Raw genomic sequence first — 20,920 nt, 5'->3', positions numbered from 1 at the left:
TGATTAGGTGTGTGGCAGCCCCCAGGGCCTGCCCCTCAGGGGCCCAGGACACAGGCAACCATCTAGACTGGGGGTTCTATTTTTCGTCCCAGTGAAAAATGTGGCAGTGACAAATTTACTACAGAGTCTGGTGACAGCCCTCTTCCAGCACTGTCAGCAAGGCCTGCCAATGGACCTTGCCCTTGCCTAACCCTGATCCCAGACACCAGAACAGCCTCCCTGCTCTTTCTTCTCCTCCCTCCCAGCTTCTTTCCCAAACCAACCCTGAACCAGGCAGGCCCCTCTTCAGGACACAGAAATTATCTGGTAACCCAGCGGGTTGAGTCAGCTTGCAGCATGACTCCTTCTGGAAGAGCCTGCAGTTTAAAAGAGACTTCACCTGGAAGAAACACAAAAACCTGAAAGTATAATGGAACTTACAGCAGTGAGAACCATGTTCCAATAGCCTTCAAAGGCATTTATGAACAAAATGAGGAGTATCCCCAATGGCAGGGAAGGAGAGGCACATGGTCTGATTTCAGCAATGTGAAGGTCCCCCAAATGCCTGTTTTATCTGCTGCATGGATGCCTGAGGTTTTTCATGGGGCCAAGTCTTCTGACATGAGGCAAACCCAGTGTTCTGTAGAGACCCGCAAAAGCTGTGATGGGACCCCATGTGGAATGAGATGGTGTCAGAGCCTGCTTGAGCAGCCTGGTTTGATGGGAGGAAATGGGGAGAAAGGAAGAAGGTTGAGGGGCCAGGGAAAAGAAGACACAGCCACGGAACTGCAGGCACACAAACCATCTAAAGACCCATATACCCAGGACGCAGCCTGCAACCGTGTGATGCTAGTAAGACCCACTTCCCACAGCTGGCACAGGGCCTGGAATACAGTAGGCACTGCCTTGTTGCAGGTTCCCTCACTACATGCTCCTTACATGCTCTTTCCAGGGGCTGTGCCTTCACAGAATCAGCTTTTGAATACCTACTGTACACCTGACACCTTTGCACATTATAACCACTTTTCAAGGTAGGGGTTAGTCCCATTTTACATATGAAGAAACTGAGCCTCTGAGAAGCCAAGTGACTTGCCTAAGGTCATCCGCTAGAAAGTAGCAGAGTCAGGACTAAATCCTCCAGCTCTTTGCCTCCAGAGGCCTAAAGTTAGCAGCCAAACCTGCTGCTAATAAGGAAGAATGTGCCATGTGCCATTCTCCTTTGCCCTTCCTCTGGGTTCGGATTTCTCAACACTCAGTCTCCTCCCAGCAGGTCCCCTTGCCAGCACAGACCCCCGACAGCTGCACCCTCTGTTCAGAGCCAGCTGGGAGGGTAGGGAGGTGGTGTGTGCACAGATGTGTGCATTACTGGCACAGAGTCAAAGGATCACTGTGTCCCTTGCTCAGCGAGCCTGTGCGAGTGCATCTGCCAATTACCCTTCATTAGCATCAAATATTAAAAGCCAGGCTGGTTCCTGGCTGGGCCCATGGTCCCCAGACATCCATCTCTGCTGGAGGTGGGGTGGGTCAGGGCATAGCCCTACTTATCAGCCCCGCTTTATTTGGCTTAGGAGGAGCTGGTAAATCACAGCCAGGTATTTGGCTCAAGGCTTGTCAACAACACAGGGAGGCAGCCGGGCAGCCACATGCCAGGAGGCCCAGGGATATTTCATTAAGCCAGACCCTGCTGCTGGAAATAAAACCCCCAATTAAACACTTACCCTCCCGGAAGCTGCTGCGGTGCCTGTAATCAAGCTAACAGCCGCCCTTCCACGTGGATGCTGGCACTCAGGGCTGTGGAGAGCTGCTCATGAATCCATTAGCTCCTGCACCCTGGCAACGAGGTGGCCAGCAAGGACTGCTGGGCCTCCATTTTACAGATGCAGAAGCTGAGACTCAGAAAGTCCAGGCACAGGCCCTCCCCAAGAGAATGGGATGAGGGTCAAAGGCCAGGCTCGAAATGGAGGCATCAGCTCAGGGCCAGGGTGAAGGGTAGTGTGGAGTATCAGAGCTTAGGAGAAGGAGGTCAGGTTCTGAACAGCACAGACTCAAGTTCAGATCCTGGTTCTGCCTTCAACCAGCTGGGGGATGTTGGGCATGTCCCTTTACCTCCCCAGGCCTCAGTTTCCTCATCTGTAAAATGGGAGCCATAATGACTTCCCAGAAGATAAAGCATGTGAAGTGCCCGCTATGCCCGCTATATAGTAGGCCTTGGAAGCATCCTCTCCCACACCGATTTCTCGAAGAGGAACTCCTTCACCGAGGCTAGAGATGGAGCTTGTGACACCACTTCAGCCAGAACTCCTCAGGAGCCAAGCTTGGGCCTCAGTCTCCCCTTGGCAACCCCAGGCTATTGTAAAAGCCCCCTGCAAGACATTACTCAGGGAGGCACCCACCAGAGTTTCCAGAATTGTGTTATAGGTTATTTCAGAAGGATTTTATGACTCTCAAATAATTAGAACTAAGCTAACAGAGAGGTAGGCATCAGGAGAGGGTGTAGCTAACGAGGCTGGAATGATCCGTAACAAGCAGATGAGCTGTTTATGGGTAAACGAGGCTGCTGAAGGGCCCTCCGGTGGCCAATGGGCTCTCTGAAGCCACTTCAGCCTCCTCTTCGCAGTCTTGTTTGCACCAGGTGTTTTCTTTGAACATCTTCCATCTTTGACTCAGCTGCTCCAGCTCTCTTGGCACGATCCTGAGTCCCAAAGTCTCAATTGGAGGGGTCAGAATTCAAGGGCTTGGCTGGCTTCTCTAGGACAGTGTAGTTCCGAGGCCCATGGCCTGGCCCCATGTCCAAGGTGCTACCTGGATCCCTTCCTCCCTTGGGGAGCTCCCTTTTCCCTTCTGCATCGGCCTGTTCTTTCAGGCCTGGCCCCAGTGCCACCTGTTCCTAGAAGCCTTCCTAATGCCACACTCTTGGCAGAAGGGTGGCTCTAGCCTCCCTCAGTACCACTGCCTGGGCTGCTGAGCCGATCCCTTCAGCCCCATGGAGGGGGGTTACCTCTTCTCCCCCCACCACACACACACACCTCTAAGGTCTCAGTGGCACCCCCAGCTCCTGACGTGACCCAGCTCAGGGATCTGGTGATTGTTTTGACTTTTGCTCTTTCTCAGGTCACCCACTCCTCTGCTCCACTCTGAACTCCAGAAGACTGAGCCACGGGACAGCACCCCTTGGCCTCCCTGGCCTCCGTTGGTTTGGGCCAGAGGGAGGCACTGGTAGAAGATAGAAGGGCAGGAGAGAGAGGCTGGGTATTCTCCCCTGCTCCCTCCCTGCGTTGATTTGAGGTCTGGCAGTGGCTTTGCCCTTCTGTGGCCACAGCCCTGCTGGGTGGCTTCTCCATTGTAGCCCAGCTGTCATGGGGAACCCCAGCTCCATTCTTGTCCCTTACTTCTCAGGTCTAGGGGTGCTGAAGCTTCCCATCGTTGTAGTCCCTGGTGCTTTATATGCCTTATTGGTCCCTTTACCTTGTCCAGCCTCTGAAAAGCACCCCCTTCCACTTAAATTCCATCTAGATTGCCAGCTGAGCATGTTTTCTGCCAGGACCCTGCCTGATATAACCCCTTTCCTTCTCCCTGACACCAGTGCACACTGTCACGTTTCTCCACAGGAGACTCCCTTGATCAGCCCAAGAACACTCCAGAACTGTCCCTTTCCTGCTCCCACACATGTGGGTGGGGATCAGGGAAGCCCCCACAGCCACCCTCTGCCAAGGAAAGCTCCAGGAAAGGCCAGAGACAGCAATGATACAGCTTGAGCCTGTGTTGGGTATCTCTGTGCTTCCCTAACTCAGGGAGTAGGGAGAGAGGCAGAGTTGGCGATTCCAAGTGTCAAAAAAGGGAGTAAATTAGCCTGGCAAGGGGCGGGGGGAAGAGGTGGGGGAAAGGCTGGCAGGGGGCCTGTGCTGTGGCCGTTATCTTCATGGAGAAAGCAATAAAACCATGTTCACTCATAAACGGGCACCACCAGGACCTATTTCCTGCTCAAATAAAATTAAAGGTGATGGATGGAGCTGCAAGCAGCAGGCAGAGCTGGGGGCGGCTTAGTGTTGAGTGATGGGCCCTGTCCTGCGCCTGGCTCCCTGGGGTCTAGAGGCCCAGCAGACGTTGGCCGAGCTGCCAGTCTCAAATCTTTGGGAGGCAGAGAAAACGTGTATTACAGGAAGTCAGGGAGGCAGGTAGGGAGGTGGGAAAAATTAACAGCTACCATTTTTCAAGGCCCTGCAGTCCCCACACCCATGTCACTTGGCTCTATTGCATCTCCCAGATGAGTCAACCAAGTCACAGAGAGGTCTGGTAAGTTGTTCCTGCTCACGCAGCCAGCCAGCAGAACCACCAGATGGCAGAGTTCATAAGGAGAAGGCAGACAGCACATCCCCCTCTCTAGAGGTATGCCCAGACAGCAGAGGGCACCCAGACCCCTCACCTGTCTCCAGGCCAGAGCCACAGACAAGGGCACGTACACACCCCCAAGGAAGCCTTTGGTGTAGCAGTTAGCCATGATGACTCTAAACCAACCTTCTGGGTCGCCCACTAATGGCTGTGTGAGCTTGCAAAAGCCACTGAGCATCTCTGTGCCTCGGTTTCCTCATCTGAAAATGGGAGGGTAATCAGAGGACTTGCCTGGGAGGATTGCGAGGATGAAAAGAGTGTAGCGTGGAAAGAGCTTCCGACAGGCAGCAGTGGAGAAGGCAGGTCCCTGATGTGCCCAGGCATCTGCCTCTCCCTGCTCCCTGGGGAGAGGTGAGTGTACTGTGAGGGCAGACAAGGAGACAGCACGTGTAGGAGACCTGCCTGGCCTTCATCTGACTTCAGTCCCACGCGCTGAGGTGAAGCTTACATTGGGCCCCACCAGGCCACCACCTCCAGGAAGACTCCTGGCTTCTCCACAGCATAACCTCATGCTCGCACTTGCTTCTGGGCCACTTGCTGCTTGGGCTGAGGCCCCTTCAAGGAATGATGATAAGAGCATGAACTGAATTCAAATCCTGGCTCTGTCATTGACCACGTCATTTGGCACAAGTGACTTAAACCTTTAGTGCTTCAGTTTCCTCATCTGTTCAGCAGGCATAACTACAGGGTAGTTACAAAGTTCTGCTTTTAGGGCAGGACTTGGCACACAGTAGGTACTCAATAAATACTGATGATGATGATGATGATGATGATGATGACGATAGGGAAATATCTTTTCTCCTCTTATGGAGACTGGGAGCTCCTAGCCATGAGGGTGCTTGTATCCTGTTATCCCCCGTGGTGCCTGGGTAGGACTGGACTTGCAAGAGAGGCTGAGATAGACAGGGGGGCACATTAACTTATCCTCCAGTCAGGGATCCTCCCGCAGCCTCTGCAAATCTCTGTACCCCCAATGACCTTCCCACCTATCCAGTCACACCTTTCCCAGTACAGGGTCCCCCCTGCAGGCAGGAGTGAGCTGGGGAGGGCTGAGGCTGGTGGGGTTGGTCACCCCACCAGCACCCTGATCACTGCTCCCAGTGAACCCCTAAAGAGTGAGGAGGTAGCTAGATGTCACTGCCAGGTAATGGGCTACCTGCATACACATATCACGCATACATGTATACACACAGCAGAGCCATGACACCCTGTGTATCTCCCCTCCCCGCAAGGGTCTGTTCTCACCTAGCTCCTTTCCTGACTGCTGGATTGGAGGAGATTGTGTTTCTCTCTTCAGACCCATACTTTCCCTTCCCCACACACCTGCCAGCACTGGCCTTGTGCCCAGGCCCAAGTGGCACCTCAGGCCATCCTGACACCACTGCTGACTGTTCTTTCCACCCCAGTGGTGACCACTCACTAGGAGGGCTAAAGACATTCTGAGCGGGGAGGGCTGTGTCTCAGAGGAAAGGAAGCAGCGCCTCTACCCAGCCTCCTGGATACAAGGAAAGGCGGAGTGAGGCAGGTGCTCACCACTGCTGGCCCAGGGCAGGTACCAGGGACAGCTGACATTCACGAAGGAACCTGGAGGCCCATCTGGCCAGCAGGCGTAGCCATCGAAGCTCCGGTTGCAGAACAGGCCTGGGAGGAGAGAGAAGAGTCTTGGAGTCCCTGCCTGCAGCTAGCCAGGGTACCTTCCCTCCCTTCCCCAAGACCCCTCCCCTCGTCGGAGGCTGCATGCCACTAACCTCTGCTGAGTGCTTACTGTATGCCAGGTCCTTTCCCCACCCAGCAAGAGCCAAGCAGGGGCACTTGCCGCTTATCAGTGGCAGGACCTTGAGCAAGTAACTTAATGTCTGTTTCCTCATCTGTGAAACAGGAGTATTTCCAGCCCCACAGGGCTTTGTGGGATCAAGACTGTATGTTACACAGATAAGGGAACATAGTAAGTGCTCAACAAACAATCCCTCTAGGCCTATTCTTAAATTGCACTTCACAGATCAGAGGGAAATATTACCTCACTTCCCTCTGATCTCACCTGAGATAACCTTCTTTAGGTCACGTGTCATAATTACAGTCAGGATTTCAACCCAGGCCCACCGGGCTCTGATCCCATGCTCTTTTAAAACCACCTCATGAACTCCCTAAAGCACTTATTCCTATAAATGTCTGTGGAGCCCTCAGTCCACGCACCGGCTGGAAACGCAAAGGTCGGGTCCCCGCTCTGAGATGCTCTAGCTAGGAGGCTCGCTGGGGTGGGGCGGGGCACACGTAGGTAAGACGGCTAAGACAGAAATAACACAGCAACCCCGAAGCTGACTACAGCAAACGAGTCAGAGCCAAATGATGGCAGAGGTCCTGGATAAGATTTTCTGGAGGAGGTAGCGCTTCTGCAGACTTTGAAGAATGGGAGGATTTTGGTTGGTAGAAAGGAAAGCATCCGGGCGAGGCACTCGGCTTGGACAATGAGATGAAGGCGGAGGGCAGGGGTGGTGTCCCAGAGAGGCAAATGACTCCCAGCCATGGATGTGGGGTTCCTCAAAGTCCTCCAGGTGTTGGTTGGGTGGGGAGCACTAAAGATGGGAGCCCACCTGGACTCACCTGTGGCAGGAGGTGGAGCCTCACTCAGGTTGCGCTGGCACTGGCGTTGATATTCTTCCCATTTCTGCATTGTCTCCAAGAGGGACACAGGAGCACCCTGGGGGGAGGGCATACATGGGAGGCCTGTGGGTTCAGTCTGCCCCTCTCGTGACCCCTCACCCCCTAATATACTTGGTTTCTCGATCTCTACGAAACCTCAAAGCCCAAACTCTGCCAGGGATCCGCCATTTCTGAAAGAGAGTGAGAATAAGTCACTGCCACCCAGGGGCTCCAGGTGGATCCTCTGACATCTTCATTTCTCCCAGGGGACTGGCGCACAGCTTGAGGCGTCACAAGTACCCAGCAAATGTCTGCTAAATTGGTGCTTTTGGGGAGGTGGGTGGATGAAGGAGGAGAGAAGAGTGTGTCTCATTCCTAGTCTCTGATCTCTTAGGAGAAAGACTTTCTGAGGGATCAGGACTCTGAGCTCTCCTCCTTCTGGTGCCTAGTCAGCCTGCCTGAGGGCTTCTTCTTTCTTCCTTTCTTTCTTTCTTTCTTTCTTTCTTTCTTTCTTTCTTTCTTTCTCTCTCACTTTCTTTCTTTCTTTCTTTTCCTTTCTCTTTCTTTCCTTCCTTCCTTCCTTCTTTTTTTTTTTTTTTTTTTGAGATGGAGTCTCACTCTGTTACCCAGGCTGGAGTGCAATGGCGCGATCTCGGCTCACTGCGACCTCTGCCTCCCAGGTTCAAGCAATTCTCCTGCCTCAGCCTCCTGAGTAGCTGGGACTACAGGCGCATGCTGCTATGCCTGGCTAATTTTTTTTTTTTTTTTTTTTTTTGTATTTTAGTAGAGACCGGGTTTCACCATGTTGCCCAGGCTGGTCCCGAACTCCTGACTACAGGTAATCTCCCTGCCTTAGCCTCTCAAAGTGCTGGGATTATAGGTGTGAGCCACTGCACCCGACCGCCGGCCTCTTGCACTTTCAACCATTCTAGAAGACACACAGACTGGAGTGGGAGAGAAACTGAATCAAGGATGCATGGCCTCCCAGGAACCAGAGTGAAGGCTAGAATCTGAAGTCCTTCAGATCAGTGACCATGGTGAAATATCGGAGGGTGTGCAGGGGGTAGTGGGAGGCAGCGTTCAGGGCTACAGAGCAGGGATGTCCACCATTAGCATTCCTCTTCCAAAATGCACTCATTTACAAACGCACTCAACACAACCCCCTCCCCCACTATGCTCCCCTCTGACACAACAACCCAAATCTAATATTCAACCCAGCTTCTATCCACCAGAAGGCAGAGTCCTGAGGATGTGAGATGAAGGGGTCAGGGAGGTTCCAGAACACTGAAAGTCACACCTGCAGTGGGAGGGCTCCCCCACTGCCTGTGAGTAGGGAGAGATGAGCCTCAACTTCCAGTAAGGTCATGGAAATGGCTTAGCACACAGACCCAAACAGACCCATCCCACTGAGAATCCACCGTTCCTTCTGAACATCTTTGTGCACTTCCTTCGGCTATGTCTTGGGATTATGGTTCATTTTTTATTCTTCCTGAACAGCCTTAAAAATTATAAATATTAGTCCTTTAAAGGCTGCAGATCCTGAAATGAACCAAAAGCCCCATGTGTAAAATTTAGGACCTATACATAATTTAAAACATTTTGCTATTTGAAATCACAAAAATGTCCACACGTGCTGAAATTAAAACAGCTTCTTCTTTGGAAGCTTGACCCCTTACCTTGTAGCGTGTTAAGCACACGCTGAATCTGCTCTGGGGGTACTCCCCCCTGGTTCTAGCTGGTTTATCATGCACCCCCTTAGAGACTCGGGTCGCCTTCCTCACCCCCCACAGCCTCAGAGGTCCCATGTGGGGGCCCAGCTCACGTTCAGCCCCAGCAGCATCCGTGGTATGTGTGTGCTGAGGCTGCAGGGGCTACCCTGAAGGACAGAGCTCTTCTGAGGGCGAAGCTCAACTGTATTTGTTTGGGGAAAAAAAAGAATAAGAAACCAAACATAACAGCTGCAAAGTTGTTGTCTGTGATTTTAGCCACAGCTGAGGAGGCGGCACAGTTTTCATCAGGGCAAGTCCAGGTGGATCACCCTGCCGTCCCACCCCTCTCCCTTCTCCCTTCTCCCTTCTTCTCCTGGTAAAGGGCTCTCAAACGCTGCTCCTAAATGCAGCAGCTGCTGGGGGTGGGGAGCAGAGAGACGGAGAAATCCTCCTCAGTTTCTGTTTCTAGAATGAGAGCAGACAACACGCAAGGTCACTGCTGGGAACTTGGGCAGAAGGTGTGTCTGGGGCAGGGAGAGAGGCTGTGGAAGCCAGTTCTCCCCAGAGGTGGGGGAGGGGTGATGACAGTGCCATGAAGGCCAATCTGGCCCCCTGCCACACACACACACACACACACCCCAGGGCAGTGCTGTCACCTACTCTGAGCAGAGCTGTGGACATAAAACTATCTTCAGACTGGGGCTCCCTGAGGACGGGGCTGCGTCCCCCTCAGACTGGGGCTCCCTGAGGATGTGGCTGTGTCTCCCCTCAGACTGGGGCTCCCTGAGGAAGGGGATGTGACTCCCTCTTAGGTAGGGGATTCCTGACAATAGGAGCATCTTGTCCCCTCCCTGCACCAGATCAGGGTTTCTAAATACATTTGAGCCTTCATCCCACCCCTGCAGGTGCACACACAGTACGAACTACCCAGACTGTCATCTCTCCCACGCCTCATATTTATAGAAACCATAACTGTGACAGGCTCTGGGTGGTCGTGAGGGGAGGGGAGGGAACACAGGGAGTATAAAGGTGACTGAAGGAGCCCTGGCCTGAGAGAGTCCTCAGGCTACTTCGGGGTCAGGGTCAATGCTGTACAGGACAAGTGACCTCACAAGGGAGGCAGTGGGTGAACGAGCTCAGGGAGTGGGTGGGGAGGGGCTCAGTGTAGACTCAAGAGGCCTGGGGTACTGGGGACTGGGAGGTGGGGCTGGAGTAAAGGGAGTTGGGGACAGACTGGGCTAGCAAGGAGGAGGGTGGGCATTTCAGCAGGAGGACACCGCAGGGAAAAGACACAGAGATGGGGACATCGGTGATCCAATGAGCAGAGGAGAGCTGTGAACTATGGTCAGGAGGATTTTGGGGGGCAGGGAGAGAGTGGTGGTGGGCCCTGGGACAGATGGGAGGCTGCGATCTGGCTGGGGTAAGTGAGGCTGGGGCCACCCGGTGCCACAGGGCCTGGGAGCCCAGGTATCATAGTGGAGGCTGAATAGCCCTGGCCTTGGGCTCAGATCTGGGCCTGGACCTGGCTCACCCAGACATCAGGTTTGCAACTGAGTTTTACGTTTTAGCCTCAGCTCACACTTGTGCAGACCGGAACAACACCCACTCCCCGATAGGATCGCTGCGAGGACTGAGTTAAAGCTTAGGATGGCCGGCACATGGAGCAGGCCCAGTCAATGGCGGCTACCCCCATGGTTTCTGCTGTTTAGAGGAAAGGGCAGAGTGGGAGGGAGTGACCGGGGTTCCTGGGAAGTGGGTCCGCACCCCTTTCTCATTTCTAGGATCAACAAACTTCCAGAAAGAAGAAATGAATATATTTTCATGTCCCATGACCAATCATTCTGCTTAATTTGTGATATCTTCCAGCCAATGGCAAAATGAGGTAGGGAGGAGGCTTGGGACCCCACTCCATGTGAGAAGGGGCAAGGTGCTGCCCACCTGTGTGCCCCACCCTCCGTTTAATCCTCCCACAACGTAAGTCCCTGCTGCAAGCCTGACAAGGTGGCGCTGTGGTGCTGGGGAGTGGGAGGATGCAATGCTGGTGTCTCCGTTCCTCACAGGGCAGCAGCGCTGACCAGGAGAGCAGGGCAGGGGTTGGGAGTGTCTGACGGGCCATGGTAAGCGCAGGATGGCAGTTTTTAGAATCAAGACCTGACAGGCTTCATGGGATCTCTCTGAGGTGGAGGAAGGCACGTGGGGACGCCTGGGTTGGAGGTTACAAGAAGGAGGGGGCATCCCTCAGATTCAGGAAGGGAGTAAGCAGGAGACAGAACAGAGGACACCAGGAGGGAGTGGCGTGGTCTACAGGAAGGAGCACTGGACAGAGAGTTACAAATCCTTGGTCTAAATCCCAGCTCTGTTAATGCAGGACTGAAGAGACACACTTTATCTTTTTGGACCTCAGTTTCCTCCTCAGTTGCCAGTTCTGCCGTCTGTAAAATGGGCGCATCACTCTTCTCAGACACTGCACAGATCCAACAAGATAAAGCAGGTGAAAATCTTTGTGACTTCTCAAGCCCCATACAAGCAGGCAGCGTTCGAAGGAAGGACAGCAGGGAAGGATGTAGGTGGGGTCAAAGCCCCTGGGGTGGCGGGCTTTCCAATACCCTGGGGAGGATCTCCCTCTCCAAACACTGGCTGCCAACCTGAAAGTGCCTCCTATTTCTCAATGTGAATAAATGTGTCAGATTCTTTCCTTTTTGGGGGGACCATTTTGGTTGAGGGGAAGGAGGAAAGAGATCTTGACCTCTGCGTGCCACGAGCTGGGAGATATGGAGGAGGGCCTCTCAGAAGGAGGAAGGGGGGATTTCCACTCATATTTCTGGAGGCCCCCGACTATGTCAAGCCCTGCAGGTTCCCTGGCATCTCCTCCCAGGACCCCCAACCTCCTTCCTCTGTGTCACCTCCCAGAAGTCAAATCACAAAATCACACCTTCAATCAACAGACCCCTGTCTCTTTGACTTTGACAGTCCCTGTTTTTCTTTTCTTTCTTTTTTTTTTTAAAGCTCAGAGCTTACAATCCATTTTTTTCCCCTAAGGGCTTTAGATATCTGAACAAAAGGACAGGAAAACGAATACTACACACATGCTCTCACAGTCACAAAAACCCCCACATGGACACACTGTCACATGCATCATCACGCACGCCCCAAGCACATTCCCAATACCAAGACACTGACACAGATTCTCCCCCACCACACACAATCACTAACAGACTGCCACTCACATGCGGAGTCGCTGTCCCCAACACACACAGAGGAACACACAGACACTGTCACAAGCACATTGTCTCTCTTGCACATATAGACACACACTAGTAGACACCCATTCACACACCAAGATGCTACACACACACACACACACACACACACACACACACCCTCCCACAGACACAGTATCACATGCAGGGTCACAAACACATAGACCCTGTCAGACGCACAACTGCTTGCTGAGATGTTGCACACACAGTGACTCATTTCCACACAGACTGTTACATACAGGGTCACTCACATACACATGGGAAATGGGGGCTCATACAGCCCACTCCCTTCTCCCCCTAGTCTGTTTCAGTCTACCTGTCTCTATCTCTGTGCCCGCCCCCCCCATGCCACACACACACATATATAGGAATTTTCCTAGGAGCAGGCTACAGCTGAGGAAACCTGTTTTGCCTCGGTGCAAGCATTTGAGGGCAGGATGTGGTTTCTTGGTTGCTGCTGCCCCAGCCCCCAGCCTGGGTCCTGTCCAGGAGGAAGCCCAGCTTAGAACAAAGTCCACACTGCCCAAGGCTGAGCGCTGGATTCCATCCGCCATTCACTAGAGTACAGAGATCCAGGGTCTCCGACAGCCCCTCTCTCCATCCTGTGCTGCAGCCCTGGAAAACACTTCCAGATTCCCAAGGACAAATGGGTCAGTTCCCCCCCTTGACTAAAAGGGGGGAAATCTGCCATTTCGGGGCACCAGTGTCTCAATCCTGTCCATAATCCTGTGTGATAGAGCTTATGATCCCTATTTACAGATGACAAAATGGATTGGGGATACTTAAGTAACCAACTCAAGATCACCAGATAATAGCAGACTCTATATTTGAATCCAGTTCTGTCTGATACTTTGAGTGTCAAAGGTGTGCCTATCTCCTCAGTAGGCCTGCTCCCTCACAGGGGTATTGGAGAGGTAAGGACCAGGCGGGCAGCAGTGAAAGAGTGGCCTAGGGCACTTTTTCAGAAGTCAATTCAGCCACCCCTCTGCCTGTGGGGATGCTGCCTCCAGCCTCACCAGACCTGACAGTGAGCAGCTCTCTCTCAGACTTCTCCCTTCAGCCCTGTTTGAGTAGGAGGTGTTAGGTCAAGAGCCCAGCCCCTCACGCCTTTCTCCGCCCTGCTCCTGAACTGCTGGGCTACTTTATACATGGGACCCTCTTTATCTGAGCTTTCATCCCCCCATCAGCCACATGAGGGGAGTAACTCTAACCCTGCTGACTTCACAGAAAACAAATGCAAAATTCACTATTTTTTAGTCTTATAAGCATGTATGCGGTTGTGTCATGATTCTGCAGTCTATCCTCAAAGACCCCTGTGACTCAGATCTCTGTGGCAGCTCAATGCCTCATAACAATAGCACACCCTCAAAGTTCCCCTTTCTGCTCAGGACCTGTCCCTGCCTAACCTTCTCTACTACCCCAATCCTGTTAAGGCCCCAGGATGCTCAGATTTGCCCTAGCCTGGGGCTAAGGAATGAAATTGGATCAGAGGAAAGTGTGGGTTCAGGAGCCCAACACTTCTGGGAATAAGGCCTCTAGGAAAATAGCCCAGAGAAACTTTCCTCTTCCCTTTGCTTTCTTCCTTTCATTCAAACCAGATCTGTGAACCTGGCCTGGAGCAGGATGAGACCAGGAAGCAGAGCCTCCCACCCCTACCCCAATCCAGTCCATAGGAGGAGGGAACGTTGAGCAAGAACCAAGTCATGGATCTGCAGCCCTGGCCCCTGAAAGATCCCAACTACACTAGGAAAGCCGAGGCCTGGCTAGGGGTACTGTGGGGAAGGTGGCTTGCAAGGCGGAGGACGTCTCCTGGGGCTCAGGGCAGCAGCTGGGCTGGGGAACAGGGGCAGGGAGAGGATGCGTCTGGAAAAGAATCTGGAGGCTGAACTTGTGCTGGCCCCTTAGCTGAGAGGCATGTCTGTTCACATCTGGGTTTTCAGCTGGGGTGGTGTCTGCCTTCACCAAGGCAATGGTTCTGGGACAAACTTCAAGGTCCACTCCCCACAGATCTCAGCTCTTTAGGTCTGGGGGTAGCAGTGGGAAGTGATAGGAAGAACCTGTTTCCTGACCCAGGACAGGCCACCCTAGTCTATATCTCCTCTCTCCTTAAGCATGTCCTAGCATCTTTGGACAGCTCCCCTCTTCAAAAGCAGCTGACCACTGCCCCCAGCCCAGGAGCCCCGGACAGGAAAGGCAGCAAGGGCAGGAGAGAGGGGTTGCAGTGATCTATCTGTGGCCTATTCTTTGGAGGCGCCAAGGAAGCCAGGTGCTCCTGTGTGTCCCGGTATGCATTCTCCTGGTCTCTGTGATCAGTGTAGGGTTAGAATGAGAGGTCAGCAGAGTGGGTGAGGGTGGGGTTGGGGCTGGCTGCTTCCAGAGGGGAGGCACTGAGCCTTCTGCCTGTTTGCTGCAGAGGCTGGCAGGGGACGGGGGGTAGGTTCCATCTGAGAGGTCACTGGGAAGGACAAGCTGACACTACAGGGTCCCCGCGGCCATGAATCAAACGCTGTGCTGGGGGCTGGTGAAAAAGGGAGAGCAGCTTGGTCTCCTGGTCCTCACAGCCCTCCCAGGGCCTTCTCAGTGTCTTTCAGCAGGTGGATTGCCTGGGGAGGCACCGCGGGAGAGGGGTCCAGGGCAGACTGTGGGTCGGACGGAGTCCGAGGGAACCCCGGGCTGTGCCAGGGCCGCTGACACGGTTTAGGAGAAAAAGGAGTTGGGAAAGTGGTTGGGAGAAAGGAGATGCGGTGCAGAAGTCAGCGCAGGTCGGCCGTGGGGCAGCGGGTGCCCGGGCAGAGGGCCCCAGGCCACCAGGAAGAGGGCGCCTCGCTGGAGCTGGGAGAATCCTCTGTCATCCAAGCCCCGACCTGGGCTTCCCAGCCCAGGGGCACCAACTCTCCGGTCCCTACTCCCCGCGAGGCTTTTGGATGCCCCCAGCCAGCGGTCTCGGAGTTTCGTGCTGTCCCGGGGTCCCCAGCCAGGACATTACGCCTGCAGCCCGCCGCACCACCCCCTCCCCCGGTGCCGTCGGGGCCCCTGGGTCTCACCTGGGGGCGGGGGCCGGCCCTGCCCACCGCCCCGAGCAGCAGGAGCGCAAGGCGCAGCGGGCCGGGGGCGCCGGCCATGGCGGGGCGTTCAGGACTGGGCCATCGCTGCCACCTGCGGAACCGCGTGCGGCGACTGATCCCTGGCGGGCGGCGGGCGGCAGGCGGCGGGGGAGGAGCCGGCGAGGGGCCGCCCCGCCCGCGGGAGGGGCCGCGCAGGGTCCCGGTTCTTCCTCCCTGGCCGCCAGAGACCCCAGGGCCCGCCCCGCCCGCACCCCTCGGCCGATCCCGGGCCGGGAGGTAGTGGGCACTGCGCTCCGAGCGAGCGCGGCTGGGGATCAGGAAGCGCTGGAGGCGGCCACCAGCTCTGAGCGCCGACAGAGCGCCTGGCCGGCTTTCAGCGACCAGCCGGGCCCGTCTCCCACCCTGACACCCCGGACCTCCGCCCAGGTTCCCTAGCTGAGGAAAGCCAAAGCAACCCCTGCCCATTCGAGGTGCCTCAAAGGAAACTGAGGCCCGAGGAGTGGACGGGACTTGTCCAAGGTCACTCGGCTTGGCAGGCCACTCCTGGAAAGTATCCCCAGGCCCTGGGGTGACTACTAAGAACTTTTTTCCCCAGGGTTACCCCTTCCCAGGTCCTCTCCTCATTCCCAGGCTCTGTCCTGAAGGCAGGCCCTCCATATCGGGGTTGGGAGTGGGGAGACAACAGCAAACGGATCCGCAGAGCCCTGACAGCCGACGGGTCTAGAGGTTCCCCTCTACCTGGGAACTTCAGCATTGCAGGGCAGGGAGGGATGAGGCTGGAGTCTGCCCTTCTGCAAGCTTCCCTGCCATCTCAAGCAGCCCCAGCCTCCTGCTCTCATAACTTGCGTATATGTGATAGCATGTACCCATGGCTGTTCCTGCCTTCTCTAGCTTTCTCTCCGCTCTGCTTCTTGGGGACTCTGCATTTTACCTGCCTCTTTTTTCACGCCCACCCCTAAGCACTGCAGGGCCCTCAGGTTCTCTTCTTACATGCGGCAAGTGGAAAGGGAATGCCAAGAGGGCACTGACTGTATCTTCCCTAAGGCTCTTGAGAAGTGGGGATGGGAAAAGTGGATCCCCCACCAAAGAACCTTGATGCCACTCTTAGGGAAGGTGAGTTGTGGCAGTGCCCAGCCTCGGACCTACCGTGGAGCATGTTGACTAAAGGGACAGGAAGTTTGTAAGAGTAGCTACTCCTGGGGAGAGAGCGAACTGAGTCCTGGGGAAGGCTGCACCTGTCTTTGCCCAGAGAGGGAGACAGCCAGTGGGAGGGGGCTCTGGCTTCCACTCAGCAGGAGAGACCCTCCTCTCCAGCAAGCTCTAGTTCTACCGCCTGAGACTCCCAAGAGGTCAGTCTAGCAGGGACCTTCGAGGTATCACTTAGGATTAGGTTGCTTAGCTGGGAGTAACAGAAAAATCTCACCCCAAATAACAATGGCATAACTAAGGGCTCTCTTATGTAAAGCAAGGCCAGAGGTTCAGCCCAAGGTTGGAGTGGCTGCTCCCTGATCATCAGGGTTCCTGGATCTTCTAGCTTTCATCATTCTCTGGTCCAAGGTTTCCAACTAATGATGCAAGGTGGCTGCTCCAGCCATGATATCCATATTCCAAGCAGCAGGAAGGAGGAATGGGAAGGAGATGGGTGCACCCCCATCCATAAAGACACATCCTGAAAGTGGCAGTCGTCAATTCTACACCCTTTAGTCACATAGGCACTCCTAGCTACAAAGGAGGCTGGGAAAAGCACTCCTTATTCCAGGCACCCAAAGTCAAGGTTAAATATTGGGTTTTTATCCTCTAGAAGAAGGCAAATTTTAAAAAAGATACTAGAAGTGATTTTCAGGCTCTGCTATATTAGGCTTGAGATAGAGAGAGGAGAAAGGAAGAGAGAGATAGAGAAGGTACTCAGACAGAACTGGGGTCTTTATCATGAATCTATCAACCTCCAGATTACACTGATTCAGTAAGTATCTACTGACACCTACCATGCACCAGACACCATTCTAGATCCTGGGGATACAATTGGTGATGCTGTCCCCATCTTCAGAGAGATCACATTCTAATACAGCAGGGAAACATTAAACAAAGAATTATTGGAGGGATTTAGATTATAATTATGATAAGCACTATTATGATAAGCAAATGTCCCCAGCACCTATGAGGTCATGTTCTCTCTGCCAGGCAGCTTTCTCTGACTTGGAGGAGAATTTTTGCATTCAGCCAGTGCAGGTTGACAGTTGCTCCTAAAGGCAGGTACCTCTAGGAGCAGGCCTCTAGGAGCAGCTGTCTACCATGGATGGACAGTAGTGTATGTATAAATACCCCATCCAGAGGTGTGTACCACAGCCTCCCAGAGGTCACCTGTGCAATGGAGCCCAGCTTTCCACAGCAGTTACCTGCTCAGTAATGCACTGGGTTGGCTTTATTTCCTCACCTGTCCCACAGTAGGGGACAGTGCTTCTGGGATCATACATCACATAAAAATAAAATATTTGTCCTTAAATCCTCATCTCACGATCTGCTTCTGGGAGAACCCAGCTGAAGACAGTGGGCATGTGAGGGTATTTAGGAAGCCTAGGGCCAGTCCCTCCTCTTAACATCTGGGGGTCCAAAGACCTCTGAGTTTGCTCTGATCCTAGGACAGAGTATGTACTTGGGAATACAGTTTCGTGACTTCTCCTTACTGTAACCAAGGCCTCTTACTCAGGCTCCTTAGAGAAGAGGAAAGGATGAGCTCCCTAAGAGCAGGGATTTGAATGGATGGAATACTGTTTGCCAAACTGTTAGCACCTGTAGTCCCAGCTACTGAGGAGACTGAGACAGGAGAATCGCTTGAACCCAGGAGGTGGAGGCTGCAGTGAGCTGAAATCATGCCACTGCTCTCCAGCCTGGGTGACAGAGCAAGACTCAGTTTCAAAACAAACAAACAAACAAACAAACAAAAAACCGAAACCAAACAAATAAAAACCCATGAAAGCAAAGACAACAGCTGTTACTTATTGAGCCAGGAGCTGCCAAATGCTTGGTGTACCCTGATCTCATTCAGCATTATTCAGAAGCATTATTGTGCCCATTTTGTGGATGAGAAGACTGAGACTCAGGGATGAAAAGTGAGGTGCCCATAAGAGCAAACCCGGCAATCATCCCAGGTCCACCTGCCCCCAGAGCTGGTGCCAAAACTGCCAATAGGCACCTGGATTTGTGGCAGCACAGAGAATGTAGGCTGCAGCTCAGCCAGCCTGGCCAGGAGCACCTCCCTCTACAGCCCAGAACTCTGGGTCCTGCTCCTTACCCTTAGGCCCAAGGCTTCTCCAGTGACCCTAGGGTGGGGTGCCCTCAGCTTCCAATAAGAAAATGTGGTTTCGAGATTGTCTTCAGAAACAGAAATGGTAGCAACTGATACGTGCTCCTAAGGAAAAGATGCTGCCAGGCCCATTCCCCACAGAGACAGGCCTGAGAGCAGGCCACCTGACCCTCTTTTGTCTTCAACAGGAAAACTTTGTTCCTAGCAAGACCTGGCCGGTGGGCAGAACAAATCTTATTTTTATTTATTCATTTATTTTTTTTAGATAGAGTCTTGCACTGTTGCCCGGGCTAGAGTGTAGTGACACGATCTTGGCTCACTGCAACCTCCGCCTCTCAGGTTCAAGCGATTCTCCTGCCTCAGCCTCCTGAGTAGCTGGGATTACAGGCATGCGCCACCACACTCAGCTAATTTTTTGTATTTTTACAAAAAATACTGGTCCTGAATTCCTGACCTCGTGATCCACCCGCCTCACCCTCCCAAAGTGCTGGGATTACAGGCACGAGCAGCCGTGCCTGATCCAGGACAGATCTTTCACTTGGAGGAGGCAGGAGGGAAAGATGGAAAAGAGAGAGAGGGAGGTCATAGAGTAAAGAGGTTAGGAGGAGGAGAGGGAATTGCTAGAAAAGACTCATGTCTCTCCTTTTTTTTTTTTTTTTTTTTTTGAGTCAAAGTCTCACTCTGTTGCCCCATCTGGAGTGCAGCGGTGCCATCTCAGCTCACTGCAACATCCACCTCCCAAGTTCAAGCGATTGTCATGCCTCAGCTTCCCAAGCAGCTAGGATTACAAACTTATGTCACCACGCCCAGCTAATGTTTGTATTTTTAGTAGAGATGGGGTTTCACCATGTTGGCCAGGCTGATCTTAAACTCCTGACCTCAACTGGTTCACCCGCCTCAGCCTCCCAAAGTGCTGGGATTACAGGCATGAGTCACTGTCCCCAGCCAGGACAGGTATTTCTTGCACACATAGATCAGGCTCCTTTTTAAGCTCCATGTCCCTAAGAAACTCATTTACTTCCCAAAGTTCAAAACCACATTCATGTTGTGAGTGATGAGATGAGGAAAGAGCCAGCATTTTTTCAGCCTGATATAAACACATGTGCACACACATGCCTAAAAACAGATTTTAGAGTCTAACAGTCGATTCCATTTCAGTCACTTACTGTGTATCCTTAGCAGCACTAAGCCTTGGTTTCATGATCTATAAAATGGGTCCAAGAATAAGGACCAGTATTTACAGAGCACTTGCCTTGAGCCAGGCATCATTCTAGGAGCTACATGTGTGTTATTTCATCTACTACTCACCATCACCCTCAGGCTGGTCCTTGCCAGACAGTCTGAAGATCAGCTGCTGAGAGAAGGCAGAGGCCTCAGCAGTGGGCCAGGACTCCACCTTCTGCCAGGAGAACCTGGCTGCCAGCTGCCATCAAGTCCTGGGGACAAAGGAGAGTATCATGAGAGGATGCCCCTTTGGACAAGGGCTCCACCCTTCCACCTCCTGCTTCTTTTCTCAGACCCTGCTCTCTGCCTCCTGATTCAGAGCTTCTGGGAGCAACTCTGAGTTGTAGAGTGGATCATTTTGTTGTTGTTTTGAGATGGAGTCTTGCTCTTATTGCCCAGGCTGGAGTGCAATGGCACGATCTCAGCTCACTGCAACTTCCACCTCCTAGATTGAAGTGATCCTCCTGCCTCAGCCTCCCGAATAGCTGAGATTACAAGCATGTGCCACCACACCTGGCTAATTTTTTTGTATTTTTAGTAGAGATGGGGTTTCACCATGTTGGCCAGGCTGGTCGACCTCCTGACCTCAGATGACCTACACACCTTGGCCTCCCAAAGTGCTGGGATTACAGGCGTGAGCCACCATACCCAGCCTGAGTGAGATTATTTTTAACCCCAATTTTACAAATGAGGATGCTGATGCCCAGTGCACTTAAGTAACTAGCCTGAGATGGCTTGAGACAGTCCAAGAGAGCCTGGATGCAAACCCCCACAGACCCACACACTAACTCCACATCTCACACTTACCACCTTGCAGATTAGTTTGACTATCAGAAGCAGCAGTTGCCCAGAACCTGGCACAAATAAGTCCTATTAAATGGCAGCGTTAACACCACTGTTATTTCCCACAGTTCTCTATCTTCCCTGCTGTGGGTGCACCAGCTGTGCCAGGTCTCAGCCAGGCAGCAAGGACAGCTGCTATGCCCAGGGGCTCTGGCACAGAACATCACTGCCTGGCTCAGGTGGCTACAGTCAGATCCCCCAAGTCTAGACGGGGAGGTCTGCCAGGGCAAAGGGTCCCTTCCTGTGTGGTGCACCATTGCTGCCCCTCATTTGCCAAGCCAGCCAAGGTTACCAGGTGCTGGGTCCTGTCCAGCTCCCGGCAGTCAGCTGTGGAGAATTTACAACCTCTTGAGCTACAGTGATTACTGCTTTCGTGGGCGAATGTAGCACGCTGTTTTTCTGAAGTGTTATAGCATCATTTTTACAACTGATTTTTCTGTTGAGAAAAAACTCATTGGGATCACACCCACTTTACTGGGAGGGAAACTGAGTCTCACAAGAGTCAGG

At 53.2% G+C, this 20,920-nt stretch overlaps 1 protein-coding gene across 1 annotated transcript in view; it reads right to left on the bottom strand.

The window, feature by feature from the left end:
- Window positions 1–15,139, bottom strand: part of GLP1R (glucagon like peptide 1 receptor) — a 37,981-nt gene extending 22,842 nt beyond the window's left edge. Inside the window, exons 1-3 of the mRNA XM_039467542.2 lie at window positions 15,022–15,139; window positions 6,970–7,066; window positions 5,902–6,009 (exon numbers count right to left, since the gene is read on the bottom strand). Coding sequence (XP_039323476.1) covers window positions 5,902–6,009; window positions 6,970–7,066; window positions 15,022–15,099 — 283 coding nt within the window. The 5' untranslated portion in view covers window positions 15,100–15,139. The remainder of the gene's footprint in view (window positions 1–5,901; window positions 6,010–6,969; window positions 7,067–15,021) is intronic.
- Between the last annotated feature and the right edge of the window lie 5,781 nt (window positions 15,140–20,920).

The sequence above is a fragment of the Saimiri boliviensis genome, chromosome 4 (genome assembly GCF_048565385.1).
Source record: "Saimiri boliviensis isolate mSaiBol1 chromosome 4, mSaiBol1.pri, whole genome shotgun sequence".
NCBI classification, from domain to species: domain Eukaryota; kingdom Metazoa; phylum Chordata; class Mammalia; order Primates; family Cebidae; genus Saimiri; species Saimiri boliviensis.
The sequence above is the reverse complement of the archived record's forward strand: the minus strand, read 5'-3'. Positions and strand labels throughout refer to the sequence as shown.